The sequence below is a fragment of the Enhydra lutris genome, unplaced genomic scaffold, assembly GCF_002288905.1.
Source record: "Enhydra lutris kenyoni isolate GAN:26980312 unplaced genomic scaffold, ASM228890v2 scaffoldscaffold46, whole genome shotgun sequence".
Lineage (NCBI taxonomy): Eukaryota > Metazoa > Chordata > Mammalia > Carnivora > Mustelidae > Enhydra > Enhydra lutris.
The window spans coordinates 1,476,171-1,494,086 of NW_019154130.1; the positions used below are offsets into that span (position 1 = coordinate 1,476,171).

General features: G+C 56.8%; 1 protein-coding gene across 3 annotated transcripts in view; it reads right to left on the reverse strand.

Moving 5' to 3' along the window:
* Window positions 1–348: 348 nt before the first annotated feature.
* The window catches only part of LOC111156554 (glycosyltransferase 1 domain containing 1), an 82,743-nt gene continuing 65,175 nt past the window's right edge, over window positions 349–17,916 (reverse strand). For all 3 annotated transcript variants that reach the window (XM_022517533.1, XM_022517532.1, XM_022517531.1), the window contains 2 exons: window positions 8,929–9,027; window positions 349–810 (listed from right to left, as the gene is read on the reverse strand). In XM_022517533.1, the coding sequence (XP_022373241.1) occupies window positions 649–810; window positions 8,929–9,027 (261 nt within the window). In that variant the 3' untranslated portion in view covers window positions 349–648. The remainder of the gene's footprint in view (window positions 811–8,928; window positions 9,028–17,916) is intronic.

The following is a 17,916-nucleotide window of genomic DNA, read 5'->3' on the forward strand; positions in this document are numbered from 1 at the left end:
GCGTTCATCCGGCGAACTGAAACCGATACACACAGTGTGTGAACACAAGGCTCAGTGAGTCCGGACCGGAGCGGCCACGGCGCTTGCGGACGCGCATGGCTTCACGTCCGCACGGGCGCCGAAGTGAGGACAGCGCGCAAACCCCGCTTCGGGAGAGGCTCGAGCGTCGGTACCCGGGTCTGGGGCTGGGACAGGACGTGGGTGGTGGGCGGTTTCTCGACGCGGCTCCCAGCAGGAACGCACGGCGGCTGTGTCCGGGGTGGAGGGCGACACGCTTTATTCGGTGCACACTCGGGTTTTGGCTGTCGGCTTTGCACAGTGGCTACAGGGCGTCAGAAGGCGGGGGGGGGGGGGGGGTCTGTGCGGCGGTGCTTGGCCCTGAGTCCCATAGTGGCTGATGCCCTCTCTCCCTGCCTCCCCCTGCCTGGCCCTCTACTGCCAGGGACCTGATGTGCTAGACACGGCCGTGATGGTCTCTGGAAGCCCAGGCAGGTTTTGGATGAGGTTCTGTCTCATAACTGGCATTGTTTCTTGATGGTTCCGTGGAACTGGCTTGACGTGGACTGGACTGGAGCCGCTGGCCCGGGACTCCGTCTCTAGTATGCGCCCAGGGCTGGGCATTGCCGCTGCAGCCACGGGCGGGCGCCCTTACTCCCCGACGCCCCCCTCCAGGGTCCGGACGAGGTGCTGGTAGGTGTCTCTTTCCGCCTGCCACGAGTGATACCTCCTCACATACTCCCTTCCGTTGGCCACAATTTTTTTTTCTAGCGCGGGATCACGAACCAGTCTCTTCGCCAGCTGAGCAAACTCCTGCAAAGGAGGGGGAGGAGAGATGGGTGTCAATAATGGGCAAAGGGGGATTTGCAGGGGTGTCTAAACGCCTGTGCCCGTGTTAGCTCCCAGCCTCTCCCTCGGCCGCCGCTCGGCTCCGGGGAAGAGGCCCCGAGGGGGCAGGAGAGCTCACGCACACACGGGCTGAGCGAGAAACCACACGAACCCCCCACGCGCATGCATGCACACACGCGTGTCAGGATGGCTGTCCGTGGGGGGAGCTCGGAGCCGTCAGCTCTACCTCCCCGTCTCTCTCCTTTGCGTTCCCCAAAGCTGCTCTTTCTTTCTTTCACAGGGACCCTTAAATCCGCTATTTCTCCCCTCAGCGTCCCCTGGGTCTGACTCCAGGCTCCGAGCCCCACACCTCACGCCGCTGCCCCTGTGCTGCTTGCTCCCCACCGTGCTGGGGCTCCCCGTTCCTGGGCACGGAGTGTGTCTTCAGATGCTCTGCCTCGGCCAAGAGTGCCCGGCTTCAGAGCCCAAGCTGGCTCGGATCCTTCTGCAAGACGCAAGGGAGCTGTGGCTCTGGGTCAGTGAGTTAACTGAGCCCCACAGGGACCATCTCCTCAGGGTCAGGGCCCCTGACGGGTCAGCCCGGCTGTTCCTCAGACTCCCCCAGGAGAAGGGGAGACGGGACTCGACGGTCCCCGATTTTCTGTCGCTCCCTTCTGTCGCGTAGCTTCAGGCCACACGTCTGCTGACAGGAGCGATCACAGATGCCACAGGGGACGCCACCAGCGCCGGGGCGGTCCTGAGGCCCAGCTTCTGGGGTCACAGCCCTCCGTAATCAGAATTAGGGTTATTTTGATTGTTCTGGAGTACTGAGTATATGTTGCACGAAGTCAAGAGCAGAGTTTGTGAGCCCGGACTCTGCATGTGACCTCACTCTCTACCTTCAGGCGGGTGACCTTGGGGACATTTCTTAACCTCCTGTGCCTGTCTCCTCGTCTATAACTAAGGGACAGCAGCAGCACCTGCTCCATGGTGTGTCGGCAGGACAGACCGCGTCGGTACAGAGGGCCTGGGCCTGGCCTGGCACAGACTTTGCCTTCCCTGTCCCCAAGGCTCCTGGAAGCCCAGGCAAACTCCAGCGTGACAGCCGGGCCTGGGATTAACATCCAGTGCTCTGCGGTGTGAAAGGAACGCCCACATACTCTCAGAATTGCCATGTCGAACGCTCTTCATAGCTAACGATATAAGTAGCGATATTTACGGTAGAGTGGAGTTCATATTTTTATGCGTTATGTTTCCACTCTTTAGTTCTTTTATAATAAAAACGTACCATACTTATTCCCTCTTCCCAGTCGAACAACAGCGTCCTTACAGTCATTCTCCAGGCTTACACCTGGTCTGCTGCCGGCCGACACCGGTCCGGTCTTGGATTTATCTGACGCGCAGACTGGCTGGTAGAATGTCCAGACAGAACGTGTGGCCGTTTTACAGCCAAGCCTGAACGACGGAGCTTCTATGGGTAGGACATGAGCAAGTGCACGGTTTCCTCTCCACGCGGAAGACCGGACAGAAACACGGACTCACATAGAGCGAGAGCCCCTGGGGCCAGGGAGATGATGCAGCCCGGCTGGCAGGCAGGGCGCCCCGTGTGAGTGGCCGGAGGACAAGAGCGAAGCAGAGCATCGGGACAAGCAGAGGGAAACCTGCCCCGTGAGTGGAGGACTGCTCTCGGCCGGGCTGAGCCGGCTCCTGTGTGCCTGCCGACGCAGCACGTGCACTTGGGAGACATGCAAGGGGACAGACAGCTGTGTGCTTGCGAGACAGACTGCGTGTCCTCTGTCCCCACATGCCGGCTGCAATGTGCTTCCCTGGCTTGGGAACCTGTGCTCGACACACAGACCACATCGGAGGTGACGGGTCTGACCTCCAAGCACAGCTCCGTGGCTTCTCCGCTCCCACTCTTGCTCTGAGGCCTGGGCTGCCCGCTGAGGGTGAGAGCGTGGGGACAGGGACACCCGCCAGGACCCGCCCAGCCCACGAGGCAGGAGGATCTCCAGCAGAGCTCCCAGGAAAGAAGCACGCATGTCCGTTCACCTGGGATTCTGAACTTGTGGCTGTAGAACTTGCCAGAAAACTGGTCAGCCGATTGCCAAATACTTCCTGGAGGGGAGGGGTGCTTGTCAAGGGCTCCTACAGCACCTGAACTTGGAAATCACTCAGGAGAGTGAGTTGTAAGGCATCAGAGGGGATGTCCATGGAGCCAAGTGTGGGAACCCCATGCCTGGGAGCTCAGTGGTCCGTCTCCACACTGTTCTTAGCACCCAGAACCGAGCGCCCACCTGTGCCACAGCCACTGTGGGCGCGGACTTCACGCCACATCCTTAGTGCTCTTCAAGAGAGGCCTAAATCCTGCATATCTCCATGCGTGCCATGCACACGGAAACGCGCCTGTGGCCCACCCGGATCGACCCCAGGACCACAGATGTGCAGGCCTGGCTTGGGCTACACATCTCTGACATTAAAAAACATTAAAAACATTATGAGTAGGTCACTACTGCTGAGTCCCTGAGTCCCCAGCTCCCCTGGCAGATGGGGCCTACCTTGCCCCTAGGCCCAGGCCCTAACCCACGCTTAGTTACCTTTCCCCTAAGTCACTGCTGCTGAAACCTTTCCCCTAAATCAACGGCCTTCTCTCACGGAGGCACCGCCAAGGTCCAGAGAATGAGAAGCGGGGTCCATTGGACAGATCTGATGTTCAGACTCTTGTAGGGATCCTTGTCGTCACACCGTCTCCCCCACGCCACGGGGCAGGGGGCTCTCGTGGGAAGCGCACAGCCCTGCGGACTGCACCCTGGACGTGGTTCAGAGAAGCGCCCATCCCAGCCCCCTTCTGGGAGCCCCATGCGCTCCTTCCCAGAGACGCTAAAATCGACTGCACAGAAACGGAGCTTCGGGCGAGGATGCTGAGTTCAACCGCCCTAAAGCTCAGGCCGTTTTTGCAAACAGCACCCAGCTCGCGCCCAACCAGTCACCCCATAGACCAGGCCTCTGAACCCAGGGAGGCCCAGGAGCAGCACCCTGGACGCCTGGGCGCACATCCCAACCCCTGCCCGGGGCTGCTGGGGACAGGGCAGACCACGGCTCTGACCCATTTGATGGGAATGTTAATCCTCTTGTGCTCCTGAGTCAAGGACAGAGCCTCTTTGGTGAGCGCAAGCCTGCTCCCGCGCTCCACTCTGTTGAGGACAGCTGGTGTTGGGCCTGGAGCCACCAGTGGGGTCGGAGGGGCCTCAGATCCACAGTGGCAGCCAGCATCCGTCGCGTGCTTCCCGTTCGGAACCCAGGACTGGGGGCCGCGATGAAGGGGCTCAGGCCCGCTCTTGTTACCGTATGCCCCACGGTGGCTCCGGCGGCGCCCTGTATGCAACGCAACATACCACAGTTTGCAAGTCAGAACATACCAGCAGTCACGTGAGGCAGGACAAACAAAGCCACAAATAACTTGGCATCAGCTCAGAGAGGACTTTGCTGCCAACTGAGTTTTGGCATCAAATTCCCAAAAAATCAAATTGTTTTTCAGGTACTCTTTGGATTTTGGAAATGCAGAAAGGGCCTGGGACTCTGGGCTGTCCCCAGGACTCCTCAGACAGAGGAACAGGAGCTGAGAGGGGTTCGGGGACCGTGCCCAGGGGCACATGGTAAGCGGTCAGCATCCAAGACGGGACTGCACTCAGACCGTTTGGCCCTGGACCTGTGTCCCCCTCCTCCGGTCTTGGCATGCGAAGACCAGAAGGGGAGGGAACGCCATGAGGGGAGTGCTGGCCTGGAGAAGGTTCCAGGGGGCAACAGTGACCACAGCCGGGTCAGAGAGAAAGAGCAGGGCCCTCAAGACATGTGGCGGTACATCTGCCATGAAGTCATCCTGGCTGTGCCTCGGGGACCCGGGATGGATGTGAGGCTCCCTGGCAGAGGTCCTCCAGGGGAGCAGGCTGTGGGAGGCAGAGCAGGGGGTGAAGGCTGCCTCTAGCCACTGCAAAGGCTCCTGATTCTTTGTCCCGCTGAGGCTGGGCTCGGCCACCTCGGCCCACAGACCCTCAGGGGAGCAGCGGACGATCACTCTGGGCTGGTGGCCGCCGTCCTGGTCCACACGAATGTCCACACATTGCCCTGTTTGTAGCCAGCGCAGCTCTCCCTCCCTCAGACCTCAGCCACCAGCCCTGCCTTCACGTGGCCACAGCTCACGGCCATGGCTCTCTTGGATGCCGGCTCCGGGAATGGCCCTGACGAGCAGGAGCCCCTGAATGCGAGCAGCCCAGCTGTCGGGGTCCGCGCGTCGTCCCTGCTCCAAGAAGCACCTTCTGCGCCCGGCGTGCGGTGCCCCCGGGAGAAGAGCACACGGTCTCTGCATCCGTGGGAACAGGAGCGGGGATGGGTTCACCACCCGCAGCCTCGGCTGAGCGCAGCAGCCGCGGACACGGGCCGCTCACCACAGACCGTGAGGCCAAGCGGCTACGGAGTGGCGAGTCCAGATGGGGACGCGTCCCACGTGCGTGTGTCCTGCAAAAATAGGAGGTTGTCTCCAAGTGGCTAATGATGAAAGTTTCTTTTTAGTTTTTATGTTGTCGATTTTTCTGTAAAAACCGTGTGGACAGTAAAAAATCAGAGCCCACTGCCAGGAGACGGAGACCATGGGGCCGTGTCAGCTCTGTGCCCGCCGCACTCCTGCGAGCCGGGCCCCCCGGTTCTTGTCCGTTTCCGCCATGCCCTGCGCCCCCGCGCGCCGCACCCCTCCAGCTCCCCTGCGGCTTGCCAACACCCCAGCTCCCGTGCACAGGGCTCTGCCGCCGCCAGGACCCTTCCCTGCAGGGCACCTCGTCCTTCGAGGCCAGCCTCACCCTTGCAGGGCAGAACCTAGAGAGTCCCGGGAGTCGATCCCTACCACGTCCGACCCGGGGTGTGGCCCACGGTGCAGAGGGCGGGAAGAGGCTGTGCTGCCTTATCTCAGGACCACCCTGCCTGGACCATAACCCCCCGCGGCCTGCACCCTTGCCCTCCCAGCTTCTGCCTCCAGGACCTCACTCAGTGCCCACCATGTGGCAGGGCCTCAGGGAAAGTTCTCTAACTCACCTGCTGTATGGCGGGATCTGACTCCCTGCCTCGTCGCACAGAGACGGACAGAACCCACCACTCTTGTCCTGTCACATGAAGCCCAGACTCTTCTTTCTGGCTGGTGAGTCCCTCCACTCCCAAGACACCTTCTCTTGTGTCTGCAGGGCAAGGCCTGGTCCCGAGCTAGGAATGTGCCTCCTTGGACATGACCTCGCTGGGAATGTCGCCGCTGCGGGTGACGGTCCTATCCCTCACTTGCTCACAGAGGGATCAGCCCTCATCTAGAGCAGACGTCTAACGGCTAGCCGCCCAGCAGGTCTGCCCTGGATGGTTGGCTGAGCCCAAGGGCGTTTAAGCTAACAGCCGATGGAATTGTCAACACTCACAAATGGGTAAAATCCAGTTATAATTTGGGAATTCCAGCCTGTCTTCAGACATGGCAAGGGTGTGATTCGGGCCTGTGGGCTCAGGGTGGCTGGCGGTGGGCATTGTCTGGACCCCTTGCTCAGCCGGGGCGTGTGGTCTGCCCTGCAGGCCCGACGTGAGAGCACGAGCCACCTGGCCTTGTGGGAGCCTGGTTCAAACCTGCTTCTCTGTTCTCCCCCCGCCCCCGCCCCCACCCCCCCCAGCCACACTTACTTCCCACACACTTCTTCCCTCAAAACCTCGCTCCTGCTGTCGGGGCTCCCCGAGGCATTGATGGGATTGACCCTCATCTTTCACGTTCCGCCGCCAGATGCGGAAGCCACTGGGGTCCCTGGGGAGACGGCGCCTGCACACACAGCTGCTGGGCCGCGCGCCTGACCCTGACGGCCAGAAGGTGTGGGCGCCAGTCTGTCCCCTGACCGCGGCCATGGTGCAGAGGCTGTCACGGGGTGTGGAGATGGGGCTGCGGAGTGCCACAGGCACGGGGAGGGGAGACGGGGAGCGAGGGCTCAGGCGGGGACCGCCGCAGATCACGGGCTGTGCTCCCGGAGGAGAGGCCAGGTTTCCCTCGCGGCTGCTGGTTTAGTTCCACACAGACGCTCACCAAATAAACGAGCACAAGGGCTGCCCTTTGACCCCACCGATGTCGCTCGAGCAAAGCCCATGTGCGGTTTGCTTGCTGTTTCGAAGGGCGGGTGAGGGGGGTCTGATATGTGTGAGCGATCGGTGACCTCCCCTCTGCCTGGTCGTCTCTGGCACGTCCATCAGGGACAGAGCGCGCCCGCCGAGCGAGTCCAGATGCAGCTCGGACGGCGGCTGCATCCCCAGCCGACATGCGCGTGTCCCCTTGAGCAGCCGCCGTCCGCACGCGAGTCCCCCCTTACCAGGTTAAATGCCGCTTCTGATCCGTATCTGGATGCGGGTTGGAAATAACCCTTTCACACTCCGCAGCCGGCCGGCGGTGCGTGCCGCTAAGCCTGGGGCTGCGCGGACCCCCACGGTTGGCGGCTTATTTAAAATGCGTCTGGTTTCGGAAGCGGGCTCCCACCCTGCGCCCGGTCGAGTCTGGCGGCCGCCGCAAAGAAGACAAAGCCGTGTGTGACGGCCCCGTCTAGCGGGCTTCTCAAAGTGTGTTAACACAGCCCGCGGCCTCCTCCGACGTGAGACCTGAAGTGTCCTTTTTTTAAAATCCTTTGTGACACCAATGTTAACATTGTAGAATCAAAACAATCCTTGACTTTGTGTGCCATGGCGCCGTGTCTGGGAGCCGGGGGACGTGACCCTGTTGTGGGGGAGGGGACGCTCGTTGGCAAGTGTCAGAGGGAGTCCCTGCCGGAAGCACCGTGCTGTCCTCGTGCTCGGACTCCCTGCCGAAGTTAGAGCTCCGAAACGACCCGACGGGGGAGAGGACAGTGAAATGACCTTGCTGGGGGGAGGCACAACTGCCCGACCCCCAAGCTTGGCTGGTGTTGACTGCCAGAGCTCCAGAGTGGGGCGGAAGGCAGCGAGCCGGGGTCTGGAGAAGCGACAGGTCACTGCCGTCAGCTCTCCCTGTCCGGATGCCGCTCGGGCCGCAGGCGCTGCCGCCGAAAGGGAAGGCGTGAGCGGCCGGGATGCCTTTGGTTGGACCGTCACCCGGGGGCCCCGGGCTCCTTGGCTGCTGTGGGCCTCCCCCGGGCCGGGGTTGGGGGGCAGCGCCCCAGGCCACAGGGAAGAGAGGGGAGCATGGTTGTGGCGAGGGAGAGGGAAAACTGTCTCGGATTAAGCATCTGCCAGAGGAAATCTGAAAGTTGAATTTTCTAATACTTGAGTTGACTGTTTTTAAGTGTAAATCCCCACGCTCCTGAATAGGACGTGTGCTCTCATGAAGACGCCGGCAGGCAGAACCCAAGTTTAAAAGACTCAGAGGACAAAACTCAGGCCTAAGGCATTACCTCCTGCCGCGGACACCGGGTGTGAGTGAGGCCGTGCCTCTCCCGTGGGGACAGCCGGCCGGAGCTCAGGCCGCGTGCCGGGGACACGCTCAGCCCCGTGTGTCCCAACGCCCGGCACCCCCCCAGGGGGCAGCAGGGATCACGAGCTCTGCTTGTCCCAGGGAAAACAGCTTGGAGACCCAGGCCAGGCCACACGTCCTGGGCCCCACTGCGGGCAGACACCCGTGGGCGCGCTCCAGATCCCTTCACACACTTCCTGGGGTCCCCCCCACTCCATGCCCCGGCCGTGTCCGCTCCCGGCTGCACTGTCCCATGTGTTATCTTCAAATAAAGTGCCGGCTCATTGTGTGCGCCGTTTTGAGGCATTACAGCGATCAGACACACGGCCATCTTGCTGAGAACCAGTAGGTGTTTTAGAAATCCACGATGCTGTCTGAAGAGCACCCGCCCGGAGACCAGAAATCCAAGCATCAGGGGCCTGATGGGCTCGGTCCTGTGTTCGGGTCTCTGTTCTGGGATTTTGTGAGTCGCGGCTGCCCCCGGGGCCACAGAGGACACACGCCCATGCAGGGCTCCCGCCACGGGGAGGGGCACTGGGCACTGGCGGAAAGATGGGAAGCCCGGGCTGTCCGCGGGAAATGCCGACGAAACCCGTCCCGGACAGGCGCTTCCTTACCTGAGGGTCCGAAAACAGCAGGCCTGTGACCTCGTGCTTCACCACCGCCGCGTTCCCGGGGATGTTACGGGCCAGCACCGGCACTTCCAGGTCCATGGCCTGAGGGCGGGAGACAGAAGACGGGTGGGCAGCCGTGAGTAAGACCGGCCCCGGCGGACGAGCCCGCGTGGGGGGAATAGCGTCTGCGCCCGCCAGGCCTCCGGCACCTCACCCGATCGAAACGTTCCGCTGGCACAGCACGTCCTGCGCTGTGATAACTTACTGTCGCAGGGTCTGGAAAGCTCTATCCTGCAAGACCTTGGCATAATTACGCGGCGTCACGAAGACCCCCCCCCGCCCCCCGTGTTCGCTTGACACGTGTGCAGTGACAGGCCAGCGAGCACAACCTCAGTTATCCTCTTGCTCTCCCGGTGAGTCACGTGCCCCCAGCACAAGCCGCGGGGACGGTGCCGGAGGCCTGGCACGTCTCTCTGGCACGCAGACCAGAGTAAGAAGGAACACGATTTGTCACCCGACTGTGCACCGAGCAGGCTCTCCACCCCCAAGGTCTGGGATCGGCACGCGGCGTCCGCCGCTCCGCACCGACTAGCATCGAGGCCTTGGAAGGTGCTCCGAGAGCTCAGCGGGCAGAGTCAGCCTCATCTCCCCGGCCGGGCAGGGTCTCCAGTTCTCCTCCTATGGTTCTGGGGAGCCTCCGACGTTGAGCCTCCTGGGGCTGCTTAGACCTGGGCCCACTCGCCCCCGCTCACTCAGGAGCCCTCCAGCACGTGAGAGGGACATCCCTTTGCAACTTGGCATCCATGGCAGGATGGGTTTGGCGCCAAGAGCAAACTGATAATGTGGCTTTTACTCCACAAAAGTATGTTTTAGACGCTCTGTGTCTGTGGCATCTCTTTTCATGCCATAAACATTTGGTCACAAAGGGGTGATGTTTGATCTTCAGAAACGTAAAGTGACCCAAGTGCAGCTGGTCTCCAAGCCAGGTTTCTGCCGTCCTTTTGTAGTGTCCCGTCTAGGGTCTTCGATGGTCACGACCCTCGGGAAGGAGGCACCGCGTGGCACAGGAGAGCAGTAACGGGAATGGCCGCATCCCAGCACCACAGTCCCAAGGGCTTCCGACTCCTGGGTGGGCCCGGAGTTCTGACCCGCCGCAGGCCCGTCTGGCGGCCTGGGAGACAGCACAGGGCCCGGGATCGAGAGGCCTTGGTCTCAGTGAAGATCTTGCTCTCATTGTCTGTGCTCTGGGCCCACACGGAGCATGTCACCCTCAGACTGCAGTGCTCACCTGGAGTGAAGAGGAGCCCTGACCCTCAACCCATTGCAGCCCACCCTGCTCTGTCCCACGATCAGGCCTTCCTGAAAGTTCCTCCCGCCACTCTGCAGTGCAGCCCAGGAACCGCTGAGGTAGCAAGCCTGCGGACGAGGCTCTGGATTTCTCCCTGGTTCCCGGTTGAATGAGGGACTCAACTGTCCCCTCTACAGCACGTGAAAGAGTCCGCTGTCATTCTGCAGGTGCCGCTGTGTGGGTTGTGGCGTAAGCCGACTAGCACATCCACGACATCAGTTACGAGGTCGTATCGTGAGCACAGTGAGTGATGCGGAGTCACACGCTTGTCTCTGCACTTGTCATAGTGCAGGTCGCTGGCTCATTAAACTAGCACAACACACTGTGATTTCATTTCTAGACGTTTGTCAAGTCACTGCCTCCTCCTCACATGGGCGAGACCTTTGAGACCATCCTGTCACCCAGCGTCTCCCGTCAGGTCAGAGCTCAGAAAGAGGGTGACTGACACGTCACGCGGCTCCTGCTCCAGGCGGCCCCGCAGCATTTTCATACTCAAAGGGTACATTTATCCCGATTTGAGGTAAGTATCAGTATCTGTGAAACATCTGTGGCAGACACAGAATCGAGAGGGGCCGTGTACGATGGAGACGGAGAGATGGACTGATGCAGATTCACGAAACCGACGACGAAAGCAGCCCAGGGCGAGCCGCCCCTGAGAGGAACGGAGGTTAAATCCCCATCTCGGGCAAAAAAGAATCTTGTCATCGCCCCTCCTGTCGCGTACACTCACTGGTGTATCCACTCGACCAGAGCTCGCCGAGCGCCCATCCTACGTGGAAGGCTGCGCCCCACTGAGAACTGTCCCTTCGTTGTCACTCACTGGACAGAAGTGTGTTCTCAGCCTGCACACGGCAGGACACAGGAGGCCGGGCTGCCGGGAGCAGCTGGCAGATGGGGACAGTGAGTTGGTATTGCCCAGTGGGGGAACCTCGCTTGAAGCAAAAGGCCATGAGAAGGAAACAGTAAATCTGGCCAGAGGAGGAGGCCAGTGTCACACAAACGCAGTCACTGACGTGGACAGCAAGAGCAACGCAGCTGATAAACCCAATGGCTCTTCTCTGGAAGAAAAAAAATCGGTGAAATAAGCCGCCAGCGGCTCTCATCATAAGCAAGGAGAAAGCCAGAGCAGGCAGCGGCAGGGGCGCGGACCACTGGGACACCGAGGAATTCCGGAATCATAGGCGGGCGCCTCCAGCAATCGTCCCGCGTGAAGCGCACACCCGGCTGGAGCGGGCAGTGCCGGGAAGAACGCTTCTCCCCAATCGACCGCGGCGGCAGCAGAAGAGCTGAAACAGCGCAATTTCCAGGAGTAAACAGAAAACTTGTCGCGGAAACTATGTGCAACGAAAGGACCGTCTCAGATGGTGTCGCAAGGGAATTCTGCGAAGTCCTCGAACCGCTTCGTCCCCGGGCTGCCGGAGCGGTTCCAGGTCACCAAAGAAGAAAGAAACGTCCCAAATAAGTGTATGAGAGGAGTCCCCCAGCCACATCAAAGCACAGGACAGACGGCCCGGGAAGAGAAGCCGCAGGCCGACCTCACGTCTCAACCTCCGTGGAAACCCTGAAGAACACAATAGCAAACAATGCAGCAGCGCATGAAGAAATCGCGGAAACGGACCACAGCAGTTCCCACATCCAGTCGAATGCACTAGAACACACTCAGAAGACCGAAGTCGTCCGGCTGGGCGACAGCAGCAAGACTTAGCCGTGTTCACCGCCTACAAGAGAAACACGTTGGATTCAAAGACACCAAAGTTGGAAAGTAAAAGGATGAGAAAATGTACCTGTGAACAGAAACCACAGAGCTTCCCTGGTGGCATTAACATGACCAAATGGCCTGGGGGACAAGACCTGTTCCTGGAGACAAAGAGGGGCGTCTTAACGAGAAAAGGATCCACACATCAGGAACACCTAAGTTATAATGTGTGCACACGCCTGAGGACAGAGCCCCGTACACCTGAACCAAAAACTGACAGAATGGAGAGGAGAAATAGGCAATTTAATCATAATAATTAGATCTCTTGAACCCCGCCCCCCCCATAACTGATAGAACAACAGGACAGACAACTGTCAGCCGGAAGCCCGGAACAGCACTAACCCACTTAACCTGACATTTACCGGACACCCCCAACGGCTGCAGAAGACACATTCCTCCCCAGTACGTGTGGTTCCCTCTCCAGGATGTGTCATATGCTGATGGCAAAGAAATATGAGCACATTTAGGAAGTCCGAAATCACGCAAAGTATGTTTTCTGACCACATATTTGGAAACTGGGGTATGACTGTGGGAAAAGGGGATATAAATGTGGAACAGAGGAAGGGGAAGCCTCCAGGTGGCAGGACTTAAACTGGACGTATCCTATGAATCTGTGTGTGTGTGGGGGGGGCGGTGGGGGCAATGGGGCACAGAGGTGAGTGTAGGTGAGGGGTTATGTGGCTACTCCCTGTACTGTCAGTTCTCTGGGTTTTAAACATTTAAAAATCAAAATGATAATAATTTTCTCAAAGTACATGCTCTGAAGCTCTTCTGCCTGGGTCTGAATGCTCGTTCTTTTACGCACAGCTGACCCTCGAAGAACAGGGATTTGAATTCTGAGTCCACTTACACATGGGTTTTTTTTAAATTGTGTTAATGTTAGTCACCATACAGTACATTAGTAGTTTTTGATGTAGTGTTCAACATTCACTGTTTATGTATGACACCCAGTGCTCCATATAACACGTGCGCTCCGTAATACCTACCACCAGGCTCACCCATCCCTCCCCACCCCGGTAAAACCCTCAGTTTCTCAGAGTCCACAGTATCTCCTGGTTCGTCTGATTTCCACCACCTCACTTCTCCTCTCCATCTCCCCATGTCCTCTGTGTTATTCCTTATGCTCCACAAATAAGTGAAACCATATGATAATGGACTCTCTCTGCTTGACTTATTTCACTCAGCATAATCTCCTCCAGTCCCGTCCATGTTGCTACAAAAGTTGGGTTTTCATCCTTTCTGACGGAGGCATCATACTCCATAGTGTATATGGACCACATCTTCCTTATCCATTCGTCCGTTGAAGGGCATCTTGGTTCTTTCCACAGTTTGGCGACTGTGGCCATTGCTGCTATGAACATTGGGGTACAGGTGGCCCTTCTTTTCACTACATCTGTATCTTTGGGGTAAATACCCAGTAGTGCAATTGCAGGGTCATAGGGAATCTCTATTTTTAATTTTTTGAGGAACTTCCACACTGTTTTCCAGAGTAGCTGCACCAACTTGTGTTCCCACCAACAGTGTAAGAGGGCTCCCCTTTCTCCACATCCTCTCCAACACACGTTGTTTCCTGTCTTGTTGATTTTGGCCATTCTAACTGGTGTAAGGTGGTATCTCAGTGTGGTTTTGATTTGAATCTCCCTGATGGCTAGTCATGATGAACATTTTTTCATATGTCTGACAGCCATTTGTATGTCTTCTCTGGAGAAGTGTCTGATCATCTCTTCTGACCATTTTTTGATATGATCATCTGCTTTTTGGGTGTTGAGTTTGTGGAGATCTTTATAGATCTTGGAGATCAGCCCTTTGTAGTGTCATTTGTGAATATGTTCTCCCATTCCGTGGGTTGCCTCTTTCTTTTGTTAAGTGTTTCCTTTGCTGTGCAGAAGCTTTTGATCTTGATGAAGTCCCAAAAGTTCATTTTCGCTTTTGTTTCTCTTGCCTTGGGAGACGTATCTGGAAAGAAGTTGCTGTGGCCAGTGTCGAAGAGGTTCCTGCCTGTGTTCTCCTCTAGGATTCTGATGGATTCCGACCTCACGTCGAGGTCTTTCATCCATTTTGAGTTTAGCTTTCACAGAGATTTTTTTTTTTTTTAAATAAATATGCTATAAGACTGTAAATGTATTTTTCTTTGTTAAGATTTTCTTAATAACATTTTTCTTTCTCTGGCTTCTTTATGGTAAGAATACAGTGTATAATACATACAACATACAAAATACATGTTCCCTGACTGTTTATGTTACTGGTAAGGCTTCCGGGCAGCAGGAGGCTATCAGTAGTTACGTTTTCGGGGAGTCGGGAGCTACTGCGTGGGATCCAGGGCCTCTCATCCCCATGGTGGGCAAGGATCTGCTGGACTAGCTGTCCGGTCTTGAGCCAGTGTCACAATCTCTCGCATGTTTGCCCATTTTCTCTGATGTAAAATAAGGATGAGAATAAAATCTTCATTAAGGGTTGTGGGGAGGATTAACTGACGGTACTGAAGAACTTAGACTCATTTCTGGGCACAGTCACCACAGCAAATAAGATAGAGGTTGCTGATGGTTTCTCTGCCTGAATCAGTAAGATTCACGGAGTTGAACCCCACTGCCTGGAGCTCTAGGTTGCATTTCAAACCTCAAAATCCCACATAAAAAACAGGTGCGCTTAGAAACTAAGAAGCTAGAAAGAAAGTAAATTTAAATTATATTAAAATTTGGAATAAAATTTTAATGTAATTTAAAAAAAATGCAGCATACGCAAGCATAAAAATAAATTTGAACACTTTTCTTGGACCATACAAATTAACTCAAAATGAATCATCAGTCCAATGTAAGAGCTAAATCCATAAAACCCCCGAAGAAAATACAGGAGTAAATACAAGTAAATAGAGAGCTTGGTCAGGCAAGCTTTCTTAGATATGACACCGAAAACACAAGCAACAGCAACGACAATGAAAATAGATACACTGATCTTAATAAAACACCTTAGACTTTGGAACTTCAATGAAAACCATTAAGAAAATGAAAAGATGGAACCCACAGAGTGGGTTTTAAAGCATTGGTTTGTAAAGCATCTATCTGGTCAGGGACTTATACATACAATATAGAAAGAGCTCTTACAACTTAATGAGAAAGACAACCGAATTTAAAAAATGGGCAATCTGAGAAGGTATTTCTTCAAGGAACATATAAATAGGGCAAGAAACACCTGAAAAGATGCTCAACACCATCTTTAGAGAACTGTAAGTGAATTCTGCAGTGCGCTACGACGTCGCACACCCCAGGACGGCTGGCACCCGGAAGACAGCAGCAGCTGGGGGGGTGCGGGGAAACTCGAGCCTCCCCGCGCCCTGCTGGCGGGCGATGAGCCGGTGCGCTCACTTTGGAAGGCGGTGTGGCTCCTCCTCCAACGGTTAAACACAGAACTCCCACGGACCCAGCCAGTCTGCTCCTGGAGGCGGACCCAAGAGAAATGGAACCATGTGGCCAAACACGTGCCCACAGCTGTTCCCAGCAGCGTTACTCATTACGGGCAGGAAGTGCACCCAGCCCAGCTGTGCACGAACCGGCGAGAGATCCGTAAGTGCAGTGCGTCCGCGCCACGGCATGTCTCCCAGATACAAAGGAACGAGGTCCAGACGCGTCCTGCAGCACGAAAACGTTAAGTTGGTGACAGAAGCGGGTCCCAAATCCCCCATGTCCTCAGCTTCCCTGTATATGAAATGTCTGGAGGACACAGACTGGTGGTTGTCTCAGGGTGGACTTGGCCTGGGGGGAGGGGTGGGCGTTGGGGAGAAACAGCCAGTGCCTGAGGATGTGTCCAGGAGTTCTTTCTGGGTTGATGAAGATTTCCTGAAATTGATAATGCTGATGGCTCCCAGGTCGGGGATAGGCTAGAAACTCCTGAATCGCACTCTTTGAATGAACCTGGTGCTTCGAGTGAGTGAACGGACGTATGCTCATTTTGTGAGTTACATCTCAGTAAAACTGTCGTATTCTTGAAGGATTTTAAAAAGTGCGGAAGACCTCTGAATTTCTTCAGAGTGTGTCCTACAGTCAGGGACAGAAGCCCCAAATAACGATCTATAAAGGCAGGCCCACAGACATTGTTTTTCAGTAAATCTCGTTGCCCAGTGAGTGGATTGCTAACTGCTCATTGCTACGGTGCTAAATCATTACGGTGTGACATGTAAGTGCGGTGATGTCATAGAACATAAAGTAATGAGTTTTTCTTTATCTCCAAAATGTCTTTGTTTTCTGTCTGGTGATAAATTCTGTGGCTTTTTCCTTCTTTAGTGCCTTGTCTTGACTGTCCGGGGATAGCTCTTGTTGGAGATATTCCTTGTCGGGGACAGGTGGGGTTGCTGACGCACACTGTCCATGTGGCGAGTGTCTCCCACGGGATGGCCACCGTAGCGGGGTTGGTAGTGTTTTCTGCGGAAGCCACGTTGCTCCTAGAAGGGGGTGGCTTACCACCAGGCAGAGCGCCAGGCTTGGGGCGGGGACGTATTTGGTTCTGACGGCCCCGTAGTGCTCCCGCCGTTCCCTCTAGCAGGTTCTCTTCCCACAGGTCCTGGTGGGGGTGGCTTTTCTCCTCGTTCAGGGCCAGGTTCAAGGGCCACGCTCTGGCTGTAGGAGTGTGCTCAGGAAACTGCACTGCAGCTGCGGTGGCTTAAACTGAGGAAGGTCATGGTTCTGGAGGCCGGGAGTCTGAGAGAAGGTTCAGGGCCATTGCTTCTGAGGGTGTGGGGAGGGATCTGGCCCAGGGCTCCCTCCTTGGTTAGGAGATGCCATCGTCTCCCATTGTCTCTGTGCACCTGTCTGTCCAAATCCCCTCTTCTTACCGGCATACCTGGCACAGTGGCTCGGGGTCCAACCTAATGACCCATCTTAATGCAGACCCCATGTCCAGGAGAGGTCCTGGGGGTGGGACCCAGACCCTTGGCTCTGGCAGGGACACAGCTCCACGCCTACACTCCCCACTGACCAGCATTGCCTCTCCAGCGGCTGACCAGAGCCTCGTCTCCCACCCTGTCGCAGGCGCCCCCCCTTTTGTTTCTTGCCCAGAGCTTACTTCTTTCATTTACGGATTTCCTCACTTCTGGTTTCCAGTTCCCTCTTTCAGCCCAAACGGGCAGAAATTCCCCAGGAACCAGGACTTCTCGGGGTCCTGCTCACTGCTGTGTCTCCAGGACGCAGCCCAGACCCAGCACACCCGGTGCACCTCGGTGGAAGGAAAGAACTCACAGGCCTGTTAGTGCGATGACTGTTTCCAGGCTCTGCGTCCCCGAGCAGTGGGGTGGGCAGATGCTCCGGAAGAGAGACTTGATGTCATGTAGTCACAGACAAGGAACTCTGAAGTCCTCTCCTGAGAACTAAACTGTGGCCAGGAAAGGACACGCCTTCAGAAGGAAGTGGGTGGGAAGGCTGTTCTCATGCGGCAAGACACGGCATTCGGGCATCCGATGATTGAGTCTTACGCCACTGTCTCAAGGTGTGACATCACCTCCTTAAAAACAAGCTGCCTGGAAGAAAGGCGAGGTGCCAGGGCAGGACGAGGGCGTGAAGCTGGTCCCGACAAGACCCGGCTGGCAGCGGCGTCTGGTGTTCCGCGGTGTTGGGAGGTGGGTGCGTGCACCCCGCACACGCTTTCTGCTGGTGAACACAGACGAGGCTCGTGCAGCGCAGAGCGGGGGGACAGCAGTCCACACCTGGTTCCGGGGTTCCAAGAGTGACAGGTTCAGCCCACACACCCTGATTTCTTCCGGTGGAGCTTCTCCACCTGTCATCAGTGGATGAAAATGTCCAATTCCACCTCGAAAAGAACCGTTGTAGCTCGTGCCCCATTTTCTGCAGAGCTTCCAGAAGATTCCAGAGATGCTGCCTCCCCTCCACACACAGATCCG